Source organism: Kogia breviceps, chromosome 17 (assembly GCF_026419965.1).
Source record: "Kogia breviceps isolate mKogBre1 chromosome 17, mKogBre1 haplotype 1, whole genome shotgun sequence".
Taxonomy (NCBI): Eukaryota; Metazoa; Chordata; class Mammalia; order Artiodactyla; family Physeteridae; genus Kogia; species Kogia breviceps.
The window spans coordinates 10693133-10711422 of record NC_081326.1 but is presented as its reverse complement, the minus strand read 5'-3'; the positions used below and the strand labels follow the sequence as shown (position 1 = coordinate 10711422).

Here is an 18290-nt window from a genome sequence, read left to right as displayed (position 1 = left end):
TTTATATGCAGTAGTAAAATGCATACATTTTAGGTGTGTAGTATTGATAAATGAATACTCCCATGCACCCCAATTTTTTAGTTAAAGTTTAAAAACAGACTTTGGGCCAAGCCTAAAGTGTCTCTGTTGAACAGTCTTGGGGGAGAAATTGGTGAGTAATCACCATCCGGCCAGGGAAGTGGAATGATGGAGCTGAGTGCCTCGTGGGACACAGAGGAGATGAACCTCGTCCACGGGGCTGTGAAGGCCTTGCCCTCTGACTGGCCGTGCCCAGCCCGAAGCCAGGGCTGAGAGGCAGCAGCACCCAGCAGCACCCAGCAGGACCAGAGAGGGTGCACGGCGAACGTGGGTACAGACGCTGTCGAACCCATGCAGCTCTGGCAGCACTAATTTTAAACACTTTTTGCCTATGTAGCTCTGATCGTTCTTGTTTTCAACACTTTTCATCATTAACATACTCGGTGAACCCTTCAGCCAAAGCTTCAGTTAAGGATACAGAAAAAATCACTAAGATTTAAAATACAGCACTTCCCTTCTCCCTTATCATAGAGATAAGAAAATAGAAACAGAGTCACTCAGCGTTGACTGTACGTCTTTTACTTCCTGGTCCTTTACATGGCATCGCCTTGTCGAGTGTTTTCACTTTCATGTGTTCTGTCCGTTTTCCTGGCGCTAGGAATCCAGTGGTAAACAAGACAGGAAAGGTTCCTGGCCTTCAAAACGTTGCCCTCCCGGTGGGGGGCAGGGAGGGCAGTCTTTAAACTGAGAAACAGAACTTTGACCTCTACTGTGGTAACTGCTGCTCTGAAGGCACGTAAATAGGGTGATGTGCTGGGGAATGACTGGGTGGCTGGCGAGAGCTCACAACGGAACCATATCAACCGCGAGGCGGTGTTTGAGAAGGAGGCAGCCACGGAGAAGAATCCAGGTGCAGAGGGGAGGGACCGTGAAGAGAAAGCCTTATATACAGTGTTTAGTGGGAAATCTGCTTCCGTTTGTTTGTTTAAACACCAACTTTTATTTTATGGATTGTTGCTGTTACTGTTTTTTTTTAATTGTTGTTTATTTATTTTTGGCTGCGTTGGGTCTTCGTAGCTGCGTGCAGGCTTTCTGTCGTTGAGGCGAGCGGGGGCTACTCTTCGTTGCAGTGCACAGGCCTCTCATGAGAGTGGCTTCTCTTGTTACGGAGCATGGGCTCTAGGCATGTGGGCTCTAGTAGTTGTGGCACGCGGGCTCAGTAGTTGTGGCTCACGGGCTCTAGAGCGCAGGCTCAGTAGTTGTGACGCACGGGCTTAGTTGCTCCGCGGCATGTGGGATCTTCCCGGACCAGGGCTCGAACCCGTGTCCCCTGCACGGGGGAATCCGCATTGGCAGGCGGATTCTTAACCACTGCGCCACCAGGGAAGTCCTGCTTTCGGTTTTTATATCTTATGATTTATATGTAAAAGCTAATTCCTGGCTCTTCTAAGTAAAAGAAAAAAAAAAAATTTGAAAACCAAGAAATTATTGAAAGTTCCTTCTGTGCGCACTTGTATCAGCTCTAACTTTAGTATTTATTGTTTATGTCCTCAAAGCTGAACCTCAGAATATAGATTATAATTTTGTTCCAGTTGAGCCTGACAGCACCTAATAGCAACAGTCAAAATGGGAATAACATTTGTCTTTTGTTAAAAAAAATCTAATTTTAAAAATTGCATTAATGTCATTGACTTCCTTGTCTTTGTTAGGAAACCCATAAAGTTTTTTTTTCTGATGAAAGATGTTCGTAACAAGCAGAAATGTTGCATTTTTATTCAAAATTTTTTTTGCATGTGTGATTTGTTTTCAAGCTTAGAACTTACTTTTGCTTCACAGAACTTTAACAACCCAACTGCTGCTTCTCATGTTTCTATTTTTAATAGTTAACTCTTTAATCTGCCTGAGACTGTTTGATGTCATGTGTAAGCCATACATTAATTTTTAACAGTTCTGGATTATTGCATTCTCCCAGGCTGGTACACGTCTGTTCTTCTGCCAGAGTTATCATAAGAATATAACACTTCTGAATATTGCTTAACAAATCACATGTTCATAAGATATCCACAGCCATGCCTACATCCTTATGTCGGGAGGGGATGTGGCTTTATATGCAGGACGCTCCATGGAATGTGCCCCCTGTTCATCTTGATCAGGAAGCAGCACTCTTTTTATTTATTTATTTATTTTGGGCCACGTTGGGTCTTCGCTGCTGCACGCCGGTTTTCTCTACTTGCTGCGAGTGGGGGCTACTCTTCCTTGCAGTGCGCGGGCTTCTCGTTGCGGTGGCTTCTCTTGTTGCGGAGCACGGGCTCTAGGTGCGTGGGCTTCAGTAGTTGTGGCACACGGGCTCTAGGTGCACAGGCTTCAGTAGTTGTGGCTCGTGGGCTCAGTAATTGTGGCTCACGGGCTCTAGAGCGCAGGCGCAGTAGTTGTGGCGCACGGGGCTTAGTTGCTCCGCGACATGTGGGATCTTCCCGGACCAGGGCTCGAACCCGTGTCCCCTGCATTGGCAGGTGGATTTGTAACCACTGTGCCACCAGGGAAGTCCAAGCAGCACTTTTTAAATCTTTTTTTTTTTTTTTTAATGCTTTTGCATATCCTAAAGAGGAAATAATGGTCTTCACCATCTTCTACCCATTTGTTGAGTTTCTCTATATACCGTTTACAGGTAATACAAAAATAAATAGTTTACATTCTCTGCCCTCAAACAGCTTACACTATTTCCGTGGATTCAGGCCCTCTGACAGTGGTATTTTTTTCAGACCAAGATGAACTTGGTGCAGGGGATGGAAAAAAAATCCATTCTGGCATAGAAAGAATATACTAGGATTTGAATCAAATATTCTTTTATCTCATATTTTAAAACTTTTCAGTTTTCATCCGTGTTTTATCATGTGCAATATGGGTTGGCTCCGTGTTGTAACCTGTAAGTAAGTATACCTATATTGGTGGCCTATGCTCAGAATACTTTTCTACTGTTAGGGCACAGGACCCTACACGTTTAGAGAGCGCTGCCCTAATGTAAAGCTAAACAGGCGCACGCTGCGCTCCGGCAGTGTTAGTGTGGCAGGATGTGAAATGTGCTGCAAGAACGCAGTCAGTCATTTGTGGGCTGGGGCTGGGCGAGGGCTGGGCTGCAGGTGGAGAAGGGAGGTGGGCTGGGGAGGGGCTGGTGGAGCTGGGCCTTAAAGGGTGAGTAGAAGCTTGCTGGGAAGCGAGAGGCGGTTCATGAAAAGCAGGTGCGACACACTCCAGGGGAGCATTTTTTGTCGTTGAAAACTTCAGTCAGGTAAATAAGCTTATTTATTGTGATTATTTTATCAAGAATAGTAAATGACTGTTGAGAGTATAATGGCTAGTGTACAGGATGGCTTTTCCTGAGATGAATACGCTGTGTGTGCTGTTCTGAACTGTCCATCCATTGGGAGAGGATTTCATTACCAAGTTGACATAAACTTCCGCTCCGTGATTACTCAGTAGCGTCCTTCAACATTTGGGACCTCAGAAGTAACCTTGTGTTTAGGTTCTTTTTTTGTGTGTGTGTGAGATATGCGGGCCTCTCACTGCTGGGGCCTCTCCCGTTGCGGAGCACAGGCTCCGGACGCGCAGGCCCAGCGGCCACGGCTCACGGGCCCAGCTGCTCCGCGGCACATGGGATCCTCCCGGACCAGGGCACGAACCCGCGTCCCCCGCATCGGCAGGCGGACCCTCAACCACTGCGCCACCAGGGAAGCCCACGTTTGGGTTCTTGATTGAAACTCAGTAACCAATTTATTGATAAACACACACCCTCAGTCATAGGTTTACAGTATTGTACACTTAAACATTGTTAAAAGGGTAGATCTCACCTTAAGTGTTCTCACCATGATAAAAAAATGTTTATAACCTCATATAGGCCTTCTCTGACTACAGTAACAGAAATCCTCAATTCTCTGTTGTTTGAAAACTTTTGTTTCTCAAAAGGGTGGTTTGTACTTGAGCTGGCAATCGTGCTAGTTTCAAATGAAGGATGAGCTGCATCCATGAATTCCACGTGGGCAGGGACACCCTGATACCACGCCTGCCGCCAGGGTCGTGAGGAGACCGGCCCCTGGCAGGCACTCCGTGGCCGGGATGAGCTGTCTGAGAAACGTGGCGGGAGGAGACCGCCGGCGCTCGGTCGGGGCTAATGTAGCACAGCTACTGTAACGACGCAGAGTGGCTTTCAAATATGTCTGTAATCAGTTACTCCTTGCCGCACTGCAGCTTGCCGATTCTGTAACTCCTTGGGACGTCTTGCTGAGCTTAATTGCAGCTGCCACGCACGATCTGGATCACCCAGGTGTTAATCAACCTTTCCTTATTAAAACTAACCATTACTTGGCAACTTTATACAAGGTTAGTGCAACTTCATCCTCAAAATTGAATATCCTTGCATTCTAGAAAACGTGTCATGTTTAAAGAAGTGAAAGGAGTAAACAAATTCTCAGTGAATGTTCGAACTTTAATCAGATTGATATTACTTACAAATAATTCTTTTATGTTCAGAAAAAGACTTACCATTTACTCAGATATGCCCTTTTCTGTTTGTAGAATACCTCAGTACTGGAAAATCACCACTGGAGATCTGCGGTGGGTTTATTGAGAGAATCCGGTTTATTCTCACATATGCCATTAGAAAGCAGGTAGGTTGGATTAAGACAAAATTAATTAGTTATGAACTGTGGAAATTAAGTTGCAAAAACAACAGTATAAAGTTTTTAAAATTATGTTGTTATATTCAGGTGTTCCACGATTTTCGGGTAAATGATCTCATTTTGCAAATTTACATCAAAACTTTAATAATTTCAACCTGTTCTGAAATAGTCAGTGGTAATTTTTTTTCAGTGAATTCTTACGAAGGATCACTCATAGATACTATAAAATCCACTCCAAATACACAATGGCTCAGTCATGGTTTACTGCTTATTTATGTAAATGGTATTACATATTTCCATTTTATGCATTTTCCATTTTATGAATAAAACCGTAAGTTCTAGCTGTAAAGGTAAATTGGAGAGAAAGTAAACAATCTGTATAAGAAATAGATTCATTAAAATCTGTTCCAGGAAGTTTTCAAAACTGATAAGACGTGAAAAGAATGCTTTGTATCCTCAATAACATAGTCCTACAGTCACTGCGAGGGTTATAGGATAGACTAATGAATTGAAAGAACAGAAAATACTACATTTTTTTTAGAAAATAGCATTTGATGTTGAGCAGGCCATTTGAAAGGCTAATAAAAAGCGTTAATGTAAATGAGCCCAATATGATAATGATGGTGGTGGTCAACAACATCTCATGTCATTGGTCCACAAACTGAAGCTTTTAATGATGCCTCAGCAAGAGAAGGTGCACTTAGGAAAACCATGTCAGTGGATATAAACCACCTACCTCTAGAAAAAAGGTGAGACATAAAAATACAATTTAGGTGTCAAGATTTAAGTTACTGTCATTGTTCTTTCCTTTCTCCCTTTCACAATTTAAAACAACTTCATAAAAAAACAAAAATGTTTTTGGTAATGTCCCTGAGAAAAAAGCTGGACTTTTTATTTTTTTAAATCTGTATTCATGGATACCATTTGGAGTTATGACAGTACTTCCGGTAAGTAAAATTGTTTCTTGTCATAGTGCAAATATAAAAACTGCTTAAACCACACAGTGTTTGCATATTTAAGTTCTCTCTTTCTTGACTAAGGCAGATAAATTGTTTGCTTCATTATTCCCTTTTTATCATGTTTTGCATTTGATGATTAACCCTGTTGAATTCTCATATTTTAATACAAATAAAAACTGAAAATAAGGAATACTGCATAATAGCATTCTTTTATGTTTGCTTAGGGTTTATTTACTATTCAATATTGTGAGCCTTTTATTTTATATTTTTTTGAAGCAAGAAATACGACTTTATTCGTTAAGTCGGCAGACCAAGAAGATGGTGGACTAGGTCCCCCCAAAAAACATCGTAGAGCCTTTTAATCTATTGACTGCTCTTTACTGATCATTATACAAAGATAATGTTTGTGATGGCCCATTGAAACAGAAGGAATTTTTAAACATTTCTCTTATTTAGCTTGAAACTGTTTTTTTTAAAAAATATCTTTATTGGGGCTTCCCTGGTGGCGCAGTGGTTGAGAATCCGCCTGCCGATGCAGGAGACACGGGTTCGTGCCCCGGTCCGGGAAGATCCCACATGCCGCGGAGCAACTAAGCCCGTGAGCCATGGCCGCTAGGCCTGCGTGTCCGGAGCCTGTGCTCCGCAACGGGAGAGGCCACAACAGTGAGAGGCCCGCATACCGTAAAAAAAAAAAAAAAAAATATCTTTATTGGAGTATAATTGCTTTACGATGTTGTGTTAGTTTCTGCTTTATAACAAAGTGAATCAGCTATACATATACATATACATATAACCCCATATCCCCTCCCTCTTGCGTCTCCCTCCCACCCTCCCTATCCCACCCCTCTAGGTGGTCACAAAGCACCGAGCTGATCTCCCTGTGCTATGCGGCTGCTTCCCACTAGCTGTGTATTTTACATTTGGTAGTGTGTATATGTCCGTGCCACTCTCTCACTTTGTCGCAGCTTACCCTTCCCCCTCCCCGTGTCCTCAAGTCCATTCTCTACATCTGCGTCTTTATTCCCGTCCTGCCCCTAGGTTCTTCAGTACCGTTTTTTTTAGATTCCATGTGCATGCATTAGCATACGGTATTTGTTTCTGAGGTGGTTTTTAAAATGATATTATGTATTTGTTATTTGTATTAACATGTTACCTTTTCCCTTCCAGAAAATTTGGATAATTAATTCTTGAATTTGGCCCTGAAAGCGTAGTTGAGCCTAAACTTTATTAAATTGGTGGAACTCCGTCAGGTTTTCGTCAGAGGCCCTGAGAAGCCTGCAGAAGTCAGTGGCTGGACGCGCTGGTCTGCCTCCATCTGCCCGGCCTCTGCCTCCCAGGCCTCAGGCGCCAGGAGAGTCCGGAGCCGTTCGCTGCATGCCAGAGAAGAATATTCTCAAGCAGCAATGCCAATCTTACATAGACTTTCTTCGGCATATGATTCCACCTTTAGTCGTTCTTTTTGGAGTGTTTGCATATTGGTATTCTCCTACAAACTCTCTTGGTTTTAGCTTTAGATTATTTTAGTAGGTTTTTAAAATGCATTCTTTAAATCCATCTTTTTGGTAGGTTAAAAGTTGAATATCTTAGGGCCCTGTAAAGCTTTCTGAGTATTCAGACTTAAGGAAAAAGTAATCAAGAAGTAGCTATTCAGTTGAAAGACTTGTATTTCTCTTTATGTTTCTCTAATTCCAGACAACAGATGGAGGCTCAGATAGGCGCTCTGATACTGGCCACGGACATCAGCCGGCAGAACGAGTACCTGTCCTTGTTTAGGGCCCATCTGGACAAAGGCGACTTATGTCTGGAAGACACCAGGCATAGGCATTTGGTTTTACAGGTAAAATGAGCTTGGAGAGATTCTATTTCTAGAGCAAATCGTATGACTATTAGAAAAAAAATGAAATATTCTCGTGTAGTCTTTGAGTGGTTAACATCTTGAGGGAAAGCATTTCATTTTATTTTAATAAGTTCTCAGATCTAAAAAATGAGAGGGAAGTGGCTGATTTCCTTGTGGCTCTCTGGTTAGTGCACTCCTATGCTTGCCTCTCCAGAATTATCAAGCGTGTATAATTCAGTTAGCAGGCTTTCAGTGTTTCTGCAAAAATGATTCTTACAACTAATAGTATCGTAAAATCAGTATAAAGGATAATGAATTTCCTGTTGCAGCGTTTTCTTTTTCTTCTCTAAGGTGTTCTTTTCCCCACTATTAGCGTACATTCAGCTTAGTAAAATTGAAATTTTACTTTTTCTCAAGACAGTTTTAATATTTTGCTTGTTGCTAGATGGCTTTGAAATGTGCTGATATTTGTAACCCATGTCGGACCTGGGAATTAAGCAAGCAGTGGAGTGAAAAAGTAACAGAGGAGTTCTTCCATCAAGGCAAGTTACAGTATTGAGTGATAATCTATTCAGTTCATTTTTTAGCATCATATGAATAAAATAACTCAGACAGTTGCGGAGTCTAGCGGTAGGTGCCTGATAGTTGTAATGACAATTCACAGTCGATGTACATATAACCAGTAATGCACAACTTGAGCATCTGTTTTGAAAAATAGCGGTTCTCTTTTGAAGTGATCTGATGTGTGTGTAGGCATTTACGAGTTAGACGTGGAGCCGGCTGCACGTTATTCTGTACAGAAGGCTTTTCCTGCCCTTTTGCTCCATCCTTGTCTTGTGTGGAGGGCGTGGCCATATATGACCACGTAAGACATGTTTTGTGATTTGAAGCCAGGAACCAAGGATCTTTGTTCCATGCACCTTCCTTTCAGAAATCTGAGTTTTAAGTTACAGTGCTGACAGAATTACAGTCTTGGGATAACACCTAGTAAAAGTTTTCCACCCTCTCCATTTAAAATAAGGACACCGGCTTGGCAGCCTTTTTCTATGTACGAATAACTTAAAGTTTAAAAAAGAGCTAATTTAGAAGGCGTCCTCTCATGAGGAGTAAGTGTGTTACATTATCCCTAAGGAACTTACAGGTAAGATGAAGACTTTCATTACATATTTAACCAATAGGTCTATTCCACGTTAAGAAGTCTTCTTTTCTTCTTCTTTGAATTTCTAGGAGATCTAGAAAAAAAGTACCACTTGGGTGTCAGTCCACTTTGCGATCGTCAGACCGAATCTATCGCCAACATCCAGATTGGTAACTATGCATACTTAGATATAACGGGTTGTTTAAACGCCACCGATCTTAAGTTTGTCAAGAAGAGAGGTACATCTGAAATATCAGTATTAAAATTATGCTTATTTCTAATTTTTAAATAACTTAAGAAAGTTTATTCCGGTTTTCCCCTGTTTCTTGGCTCTTATAATTGACTCTCGTTTGAGTTGAGTTCCTAAGAAGTAGAGCAGGTAGCGATAACTTTCTGTGCTAACATGGAAAGAAGGCCTCGTTCTCCCATGTGGGAGCCTCACGGGCGTCGTTCCGGGACCGCCGGGCCCGACGGTCACGGGCAGACCAGCTTCCATGACTGCCGGCTTTGGGGTCGCCGCTGCCTGCTGGCTGAAGCTGTAGCCCTTCGGCACCCCACACAGGCCCCTGTAACGTGGCCTCGACTTGCCTCTTCCGTCTCCTCCCCAGCACCTCCCCCCCCTCGTCCACCGATAGCAACTTGGGGCCCCCGGGCCCCCCCCCCCGCGCTCTGTGCCTCGCCAGGTCCTGCGTGCGCCTAACAGCCTCCTCTCCCCGAGGATCCACCTCCGATGTCACCCCCAGCAGCCACCTTGCACTCTCTCCGGGCAGTCGCCCCCCCATCGTGAGGCGCTGGTTGCCTGTCGTCACGGCTCCAGGTGCCGCCGGCCTGGCCTTCGAGGGGGGGGGGTCCCCCGGGCCAGCGCCGCCCCGCGGGGCGCGGTCACTCGAGCGCGGCCTGTTGCGTGGACCGTGACCGCGAGCGAGAGCGCGGCGAGGGCGCTGCGGTTCAGGAGCGCGCGGCCTGCTGCGGACGGGCCGGCTTCGGGGCGTGGTGGGCGGACTGCCCAGCGGGGGTCACTCAGAGGGACACGGAGGGGCGGGCGTAATCTTGGAGGCCGACAGCGAGCAGGGCCTCTCAGGACTCGGTTGACAATAGTGAAGTGTGTGCAGAAACCTCGGGGGGAGACATTTCTAGAAGCTCGGAAGGTAGCACAGCACTGCGGCCTTTTTGCTAATAGTACCCGGAAAGGAGGACTGCGCTGCGGGGTGAGAAACTCGGAGACGGAATATGCCCACGCCGTGCTGCAGGGGGTCCTCGGGGGAGGCGGCGGGGAGCGGTGATGCGGCCGCAGAGGGAGCAGTCGAGGCGCGGGCGGGGGGGGGCGGGGCGGGCGGCGACGGGACAAAAGCAGCCCGTCTGCCCCGGCCTGGCCCTCAAGGGAATGACCTTCGAGCGCGGAAGAGCAGATGAGATACGGGCGGCAGGGACCGAGCTGAAGAGCAGGGGACGCTTGTGCACACACTGCAGCTTACTTGGTGCCTCGGTAAATTACTGCCTTGATGCGTGAGGGGCGTTGCAAATGAGGTTAAAAAACCTGCAGTTCTCGAAAGGGACAAGAAGCTGGATCGCTTGAACCGCTCTCGTCGTTTCCGGCCCTGTCGGCGTCGGGCAGTTGTGGACCCGGTCCCCCGGGGGCAGGGGTAGGTAGAAGGCGGTGACAGCGGACGTGCGCCGCTGACCCCTCGCGGCACCCTAGGACACAGGCACTGCTGGTGCCCTTTTCCACCCAGTTCGCCCAGTTTGTTACCGGTGACAAGGTGGTGGTCTTTCTGACATCATATCCTAGGTGAATCGGGGCTTGCAGGGATTCTCTTCCGAGGGTGGGTCAGGGGACGATTGGAATGAACTCTGTGCTAAGCAGCGGTTACTCGGAGCCGGCATGCGGTCCGCAGGTGGCAGTCGTGTTTACTTAATGCGGCTTTCGTCTTGGGTAGGAACACGAGGTCCTGTCACGTACCGGGCAAGGGTGAGGCATGTGACACGGCGCCCTGTGGTATCTGAGGAGAAGAGATGGAGGCGCATGGGCTGTGGGACGGTTAAGGGGGGCTCACAGGCGGGTGAGCAGCTTACGAGTAGCATCCTGCCACCTGGCTGTGTCCCTGGCCCCGGCCCGTGCATTGTTCTCAGGCACTTAAGACCTAAAAGAATCCTAGGAACCACAGAGCCAGAAGTGAGAGCTGATGGGTGGGAAGCAGGGTGCAGCTCTCAGCCAGTTGGAAGAGTGGGAGAATCGAGGAAGAGCGATCGCGTGAAACCTGCGGTAATAAAGGTCCTGCACTTGGGTACAACACTCCGGCCGCTCACGACTGGACCGTGGCACCCGGAAAAGACAGGGCGCTGGCGGCTGGCTCAGCCGGACCCAGGGCTGAGGGGGTGGCTTGGCTGCCAGAAGCCGCTCTGCTCTGTGACTGCAGTGCTGCCGTTTTCCCGTGTCCTCTCTCTCCTCACCGGACGTAACTGGTGGAGAGCACATCTTGTCTGTCTGTCTGTCCGCTGCTTATCCATGGCCACCCCAGAGCAGTGCCTGGCATCTAGAAGGTTCTCAGTTAACGTGTGGAGGGGATGGAAGAGATGAAAGAAAGAAATGTCGGGCTTCCCTGGTGGCGCAGTGGTTGGGAATCCGCAGTGGGTGCTTTAGTTCCAGTGAGATTTTTTTTGTTGGCTAAACGGAACCTGTGTTGTCTGTGGTCCATGTGGTCTTTTGCTGAAAAGGTTTTAGAGATGAAAAAAATTTTTAAACTGTTAAACAAGCAGTGATAGAATTTGAATGTACGTTTTCCTGTCCTTGATCAGAAGTTTAGGAGGATAATGTCATTTGCTTCTCCCGATAGATGTGATCTGATTGTTAAGGTGAGGCTTCTTTCACCCTGTGTAAGACACTACGTAGTATTAAGTCAGCTGTAATGTGGGCTCGAGTGCTGTGTAACCCAGCGATGCAGACGGGCCCGGGACCACTCCTCCTCCTTTTCTGACTGTGAATTAAGGGAGATCGGCTGTAGGAAGTGTCTGTAAAGTAGGCCCCTGGTACACTTTTGATGTTCACTTTCCTAACTTGTCTAAACTAACCTCCTCTGTTCGTTTTAGACTCACACTTTGTGGCATGCGTTTTGGCTTTAGAGATCCTGAGGTTCTTAGCGGGCCCACTGTGCGCGTGACCAGGTGTGACGATTACCAGCCCGGACGGTAGGGCAGCCGCGCCTCAGTCCGGCCTCGTCACCCGCAGCCCCGGGGGGACCCCCTTAGCCTTGGGCGCACTGCGCCCTGCTTCTCAGGGTTGAGAGGGCCGCCGCGGGTTTGCTGAAATAGAAGGATATGGTTGGGGCAGCTGAGAGGAGTCGTCAGAAGAGATGGGCTGTGTTTGTCGGTTCACCTTTACTTCAGGTTTCAGTAAGTTACCTAAATAGATTCTGCAGAGAAGATATGTACATCTACACACACAGCTTTTGAAAAATAAGAGGTAATATTGGAATAGGACTTAAGAGAGTAAACACTATCTCGACGTTGTAAAGCTTCAGAACATCCACTAATACCTTTTCTCTTACCGTCTCAGGTTTTATGACGTATCTCGTGGAGCCTCTGTTCACAGAATGGGCCCGGTTCTCCAACACCAGGCTGTCCCAGACGATGCTCGGACACGTGGGGCTGAACAAAGCCAGCTGGAAGGGACTGCAGCGAGAACAGTCCAGCAGCGAGGACACTGACGCCGCATTTGAGGAGCTGAACTCACAGTTATTACCTCAGGAGAACCGGTTATCCTAACCCCGCCCCCCCCCCCCCCCCCCAGTCAGTGGGCAGACTGCCTCTGGAGGTCGCTAGAAATGTGAATGGGGTCTTGAGGTGAGAGAACTTTACTCTTGACTGCCAAGGGAAGTGAATGACGCCAGCATTATTTATTTCCAAGATTTCCTCTGTTGGATCATTTGAACCCACTTTTTAATTACAAGACCCGAACATACAGCAATATGCATTTGGCTTTCGTGTGAAACCTTGAATATGCAAAGCCCAGCGGGAGCGAAGCGAAGGGAATAACGAAGTTTTGCAGGAAGTTTTGCGGTGGCCCTCGTGCTTCTCGGAGCATCATGAAACTCGAACCGAAGCCTCCAGCGGGAATCTTTGGAATTTAACCCGTCTGGTGCAACAGCGTGTACCTGTACCTTCCACTAAGTTCTCTCGGAGAAAACGGAAATGTGAAGTGCCCAGCCTCTGCGCCTCTGGCCAGACTCGATGTTTACAGACCAGCTCTGAAATGTTGGTTCTCAATCCGCCTTGGAGCATGATTGTGAAGGAACCACTAAGAATTTTAAAAGATCAAACCTAAACTGCAGCTCTTTCCCCCGGTTTGCCTTTCTTCTTCTTTGGATGCCACCAAAGCCTCCCGTTTGCTACCGTTTTATTTTGTGCACTGGAAACTGAGCATTTATCCTAGAGTGCCGCCGAGCTTTCACTCCAGTGCTGTCTGGCAATGCAATTTTTTTTTTAACTCTGATTAGTTTTTAACTGGGGGCGGGAGGGGCCGCACCCCCGTGTCCTAGCTGTGTTATGATTCCGCAGTGAAGACGTTGCATGTTGTTTTCACTCGTGTACACTTGACCTGCACATGCAAGAAAAGGGTGGAATGTTTAAAACACCATAATCAGCTCAGGGTATTGCAGACCTGAAATAAGGTGGGATGGGCAAGTGTGTCCTTCAGAGCAAAAGGGTACTGAAGTCCCTCTCGCTGCAGGGGGCGAGAGGTATGTTGTGTGTGTGCGGATGTGTGTGTGGGGCACGCTCGTGCATGTGTGACTGTGCATGTGTTCTATTTATCCACGTGGGAAGGACTGGGAACGTCAGCTTTTATTTATTATTTTAGAATGTGACATAATGAGCAGCCACACGTGGGGAGGGGAAGGGAGGTCAGCTGTTAACAGATCGCTCCAGATGCCTTAAACTATGCACAAAGCTAAGTGACCAAACTTCTTGTTTTGATTTGAAAAAAGTGCATTGTTTTCTTGTCCCTCCCCCTTTGATGAAACGTTACCCTTTGATGGGCCTTTTGATGTGAACAGATGTTTTCTAGGACAAAATCTAAGGACTAATTTTAAACTTACAACATTCCACTTTTGTAACGTGTTTTAAAATGTCTTATGTGTAGTAAGCACAACTGTAATCTAGTTTTAAGAGAAACCGGTGCTTTCTTTTAGTTCAACTGTATTTCCCTTGTTACTGTAAAGGACTGTTTATTAATTATGTTTACAAGTTTGTTGCAACAGTCATTTTCTTGGGAGAAAGCTTGAGTGTAAAGCCGTTTGTCAAAGGCTTTGCCATACTCATTTTAATACGTGCCTGTTGCTGTTAACTTTTGATGAATAAAAACCTATCTTTTCACATTTTCTTCTTTGATATTTACCTCTAAAGTCCGTCCGTTGGAAACCATAACGCTAAATTACTAGGGAAGCAAAGACTTCGCTTCTCGGCTCCGGCGTTCGCCCGCCACGCGTTTGTCCAGGCAGAGCCGGGCGCAGGCAGCGTCCTGGGGGCTCGTGTGCTGCCTGCGCCTCACGGGTGAGCAAGCCGAGGCCGGGATGTGGTGCGCGGAGTCCTAACAGCCAGGAGAAGTCGCCTCGGAGCCCAGCCTCCTGACTCCACAGCCCTTTGTTCCCACGGCGGGAACCTCAGGCCTTCGTGCAGGTACTAAAATACTACTCGTACTGGCCTTTGAAAAGTCAAGTAGTAAGAAATGGCCACTTAATACTACTTTTGGTGTCAGCGTAAGAAAGGTACCACTGGGCCTCTCCTGGATCCTGCCAAGTCCGTTTCCTTAGAAGGGATACGTGTAAACTTTGAACTCAAACACAGTCGTTACCTGCACAGAAGAGCGATGTCGGAGAGAAATCCAGTGGGAGCCGACTGAGTGGTTGTCAGTTTCCAAGGAGTCACATTTAAAACAAGGAAAAAGAAACAGCTGGAACTAATTGTAATAATATTTATTCCAACGTATCCAAAATATGTTATCATTTCAATATGTAGTCATCATAAAAAACGATTGAGATGTTTTACGTTCTTTTTTCTGTTACAGTCTTTGAAATCTGGCGTGTATCTTCTGCTTACAGCACGTCTCAGTTCGGACCAGCCACGTTTCAGGTGCCCGGTCGCCACATGTGGCTTGTGGCCGCCACACCGGACAGCTGGGCGCGGAAGGAAGTCTGAAGGTGGTGGAGCCGAGGGCTACCTGGGGAAGGTCAGTTGGCCACTTACAGGAGGAGTATCGTCTTGGCAAATCTGACGCACGCAGCGTCCGATAAGGAAACTTGCAAGCTCACACACCTAGTATGTCAGCACGTGGAAAGCAGAACTGTATCTCACAGCAAACTCACACCAACCAGTTTCACAGAAACTGATGGGGTTTTTTTAAGCGTTAATAGTTTAATTTACAATGAGAAATGTTAACTATCCATCATCCTCTCCCTTTAGGCAGACATTCTCGGGAAGCCAAAGGCCGATCAGCCGGTTGCTTGAGCGTGGATTCTGAGCGAGGGAGGCAAGTCGCCTCACGCATCCTGCAGGGACGTACCTGCTGATACTCGTTCGTGGACCACGGCTCCCCTGAACGGGGCTACAGATGCTCTGCCGGGAGCTGCTCCTCCACGCCTGCTCGACTGGCACATCCAGCAGACACGTCAGACCCTCGGCCCTGCCGCAGCTGGGCCTGCCTGGGCTCAGTCTGCCGGCGTATGATTGGTTTCTTCTTCTCTGACCTGTTACGTGTTTCTCACTTTGGCTATTCAGAGGATTATCTTCTTCTTGCCATCCTCCAGGGGGAGACACCTGAGGGTTGCTCCCATCTCCTCCCTACACATAGAATAAACCCACCGCAAAGATATGTTTTGTGACATATCTGTGGTATTACCGTGCACAGCCCTGCTGCCTCAACGGGACCTATATTCTTTGAACATCGGTTTTCTAGAAAAATTTGAGGAAACAGTACAGCAATTTAGAAGGTCACATTTTAAGTAAGTAATTAAATATCATGGAAGAGAATGCGAAATTCACATACGCTTTTAAGATAAAACAGGAGACTTCAAAGAAGTGTTGAGCGTTGCAGCAGCCCTCTCGGGCTCTGGGCCGGCCCTTCGTCATGGGGGCAGCTCCTCTGCTCTAGGCTAAAGGTCCTCGGAGAGAAAACTGTGGTAAGCCTTAGCTTAACAAGAACAATCTGGTTCCTGCTCAGTATTTGCACTCTGTAAGTGTGGTGGTTCATGATGATCCTCTTTACGTAAAAGAAGTAAACATTTTATGTCCTCTGTCCAACCTGGGAGATATGTTTGTACCTTAGGTACAGGTTAGAGGTGCAAATAATTCTTTGAAGATTCCTATAACAGCCCCTCTCTCCAAAATTCTTTCTCGACTCTTAAAGCTTTCGATTTTCTTAAAACTTTTAAAATTTTCACATTGGAGGTTTGCAGTGTTTTCATGTGTACTTTTTTTCATGTATAAATATTTTGTTTAAATCTCCTCCCAATCAGTATCTCCTGCTTGGGGCAATGACCGACAGCTAATCTGCATTCAGGAATTTTTTTTTTTTTTTTTTTTTTTTTTTTTTTTTTTTTTTTTTTTTTTTTTTTGTGGTATGTGGGCCTCACTGTTGTGGCCTCTCCCGTTGTGGAGCACAGGCTCTGGACGCGCAGGCTCAGCGGCCATGGCTCACGGGCCCAGCCGCTCCGCGGCATGTGGGATCTTCCCAGACCGGGGCACGAACCCGTGTCCCCTGCATCGGCAGGCGGACTCTCAACCACTGCGCCACCAGGGAAGCCCAGGAATGTTTTTAAATAAAGGGGACATTAATCACCATACTAGCAGCATCTCTCTGAAACACAGTTATCCAGATACGTGCAAGACTTAGCCTGAGCCATGCCTTGTTTGCTGAGGATTTGCAGACAACCCGTGTCCTCTGGAAGGCAGGCCCCCAGTTGTCCGCTGTCTCCAGGGGAAGTGACCGCTGCTTGGGGGGCGGGGGGGGGGGGGACTGCCAGGGGCGTGCAGCCGTCTCCACCTTTTTGTCTCTTGTGCTTAGCATAGGGCTAGCGTGAACTGTGCCGTCAGTAAACGTTGGGCAAATTAACTTGGAACTGTGTTTCCTTTCCAGCTGTCTGTCATCGTGAGCAATTATGTGGAAACGAGTCTGTCAGTGCCGAAGTCATGTGGCCACAGTGTCCGAGTTCCTGTCGTGTGCAGAACTGCACTGGATGTAATAAAGGTATTAAAACTAAATACGGAGACGGGGTCTCTGTTCTCAAAATGTTTGGGTGACAAAATGACGTGTGGAAAGAAACACGTTATGTAATATGGGAGGTTTCTATATTGCACAAAATGAGTGTAAAGTGTTGGGGTATTATTGTTGAGAATGAATGATTTTGTCGGGTTAATGATGAAAATGACACCATTTCCAGTAATTATTGAATCTTACTAACATCCGTGACTGGCAAAATCATTTAACTTTCAAATCTGATTCTAAAATGTAAGTCTTAGATGTTCACTGTGATACTTTTAGTAAAATACCAGTAACTTTTATCAATCATGGTAACATTTTTTTTTTTAACTTTTACAGCTACGCTAAGTTGTCCTGAACCTATCCTGAAGTCTAGTAGAATGGTCAGGGAAAGAGAAACACCCCCATTTTTAATATTAGATTCTTTTTAGCTGTATTTTAAAACTGGAGCACAGTCACCTATTGGTTTACTGCAACTTTCCACTGGTCCCATCAATAGTCTTGTTAAGAAAGTTCATCTTATATTACATTTATGTGTAAGCTGTGCATTGTTTGAGATTTTTGAGCATCAATTTGAAGTGTTTCTTTACTGTCGAGCCGCATCCTATAAAGAATCGGGAGGGAGGCTGCATGGTATCCCAAGGGGCTTTATCTTTTGAAGAAAGTATCGTAAAGGAATGTGTTTAAAGTGCCCAGTTGCACATTTGCAGAACACAGTTTCTGAATTCCCATCTAAGCATCCTCACAAGATAGGGGTTCCCTTTCCCATTGTAGGGAAGAGTCTCGCTCAGACCACTGCAGGGCAGCGGGGGCTTTATCTTGAGGATTCGTGTCCACGGTGGTGAGACAAACCCTCCGAAGGCTGTGGAAGCAGACCCTGGGGTCTGAGTGCTCTGAGACAGAGCCTCCTCTTCCTTTCTCTTCTCTACCTCGGAGTGTCTGCTTGGAAAGGCAGTGAAGGGTTTGAAGTGTCGTCTTCGGGGCTAGAGGGACCGTGTTGAGGTCCTCTGTCGTGTATTCGCGAGTCACCTGATCTTCTTCTGAGTGGCCTCCTAACCTGCGAAATGTCTGCCTCGTGAAGGTAAAATAAGGTACCGACACGCCGTTCGGTCTGTGTCCTCGTTCACGTCCTCCTCATCTGTTTTGTATAAACCGCTCCCAGGTACACCTGTACCTCGTGGCGTGCTTATCTGAGCTCCGGGTACCAACTGTGCCCCCCGCCCCCGCCTCAAGGTTTCCTATTCAGATTCCCAAGGGGGGATCCGGGCCAGCTTGTCGGGGCTGCGTCCTGAGTCACAGACGTCTCTGCGTTGGCTGGCGCTCCCCTCGCAGAGGCCCGTCTGCTGTCCACGGCGCTGATGGCAGCTGCGTTACACAGCGATGTCCCACCACACCTGCTTCTCACCCGTTT

General features: G+C 46.8%; 1 protein-coding gene and 1 long non-coding RNA gene across 6 annotated transcripts in view; both read left to right on the top strand.

Moving 5' to 3' along the window:
• PDE7A (phosphodiesterase 7A) overlaps window positions 1–14000 on the top strand; it is a 111393-nt gene extending 97393 nt beyond the window's left edge. For 3 of the 5 annotated variants that reach the window (XM_067017938.1, XM_059042626.2, XM_059042627.2), the window contains 6 exons: window positions 4264–4395; window positions 4591–4682; window positions 7346–7490; window positions 7936–8032; window positions 8718–8798; window positions 12182–14000. In XM_067017938.1, the coding sequence (XP_066874039.1) occupies window positions 4264–4395; window positions 4591–4682; window positions 7346–7490; window positions 7936–8032; window positions 8718–8798; window positions 12182–12390 (756 nt within the window). In that variant the 3' untranslated portion in view covers window positions 12391–14000. The remainder of the gene's footprint in view (window positions 1–4263; window positions 4396–4590; window positions 4683–7345; window positions 7491–7935; window positions 8033–8717; window positions 8799–12181) is intronic. The other 2 variants (XM_067017939.1, XM_067017940.1) reach the window with 1 other exon arrangement.
• Window positions 14001–14380: 380 nt separating this feature from the next.
• Window positions 14381–16867, top strand: LOC131743717 (uncharacterized). Its single transcript, XR_010837576.1, has 4 exons — window positions 14381–14587; window positions 14690–14851; window positions 15085–15623; window positions 16757–16867. It is a non-coding gene; the product is annotated as an uncharacterized lncRNA (long non-coding RNA).
• The last annotated feature ends 1423 nt before the right edge of the window (window positions 16868–18290 follow it).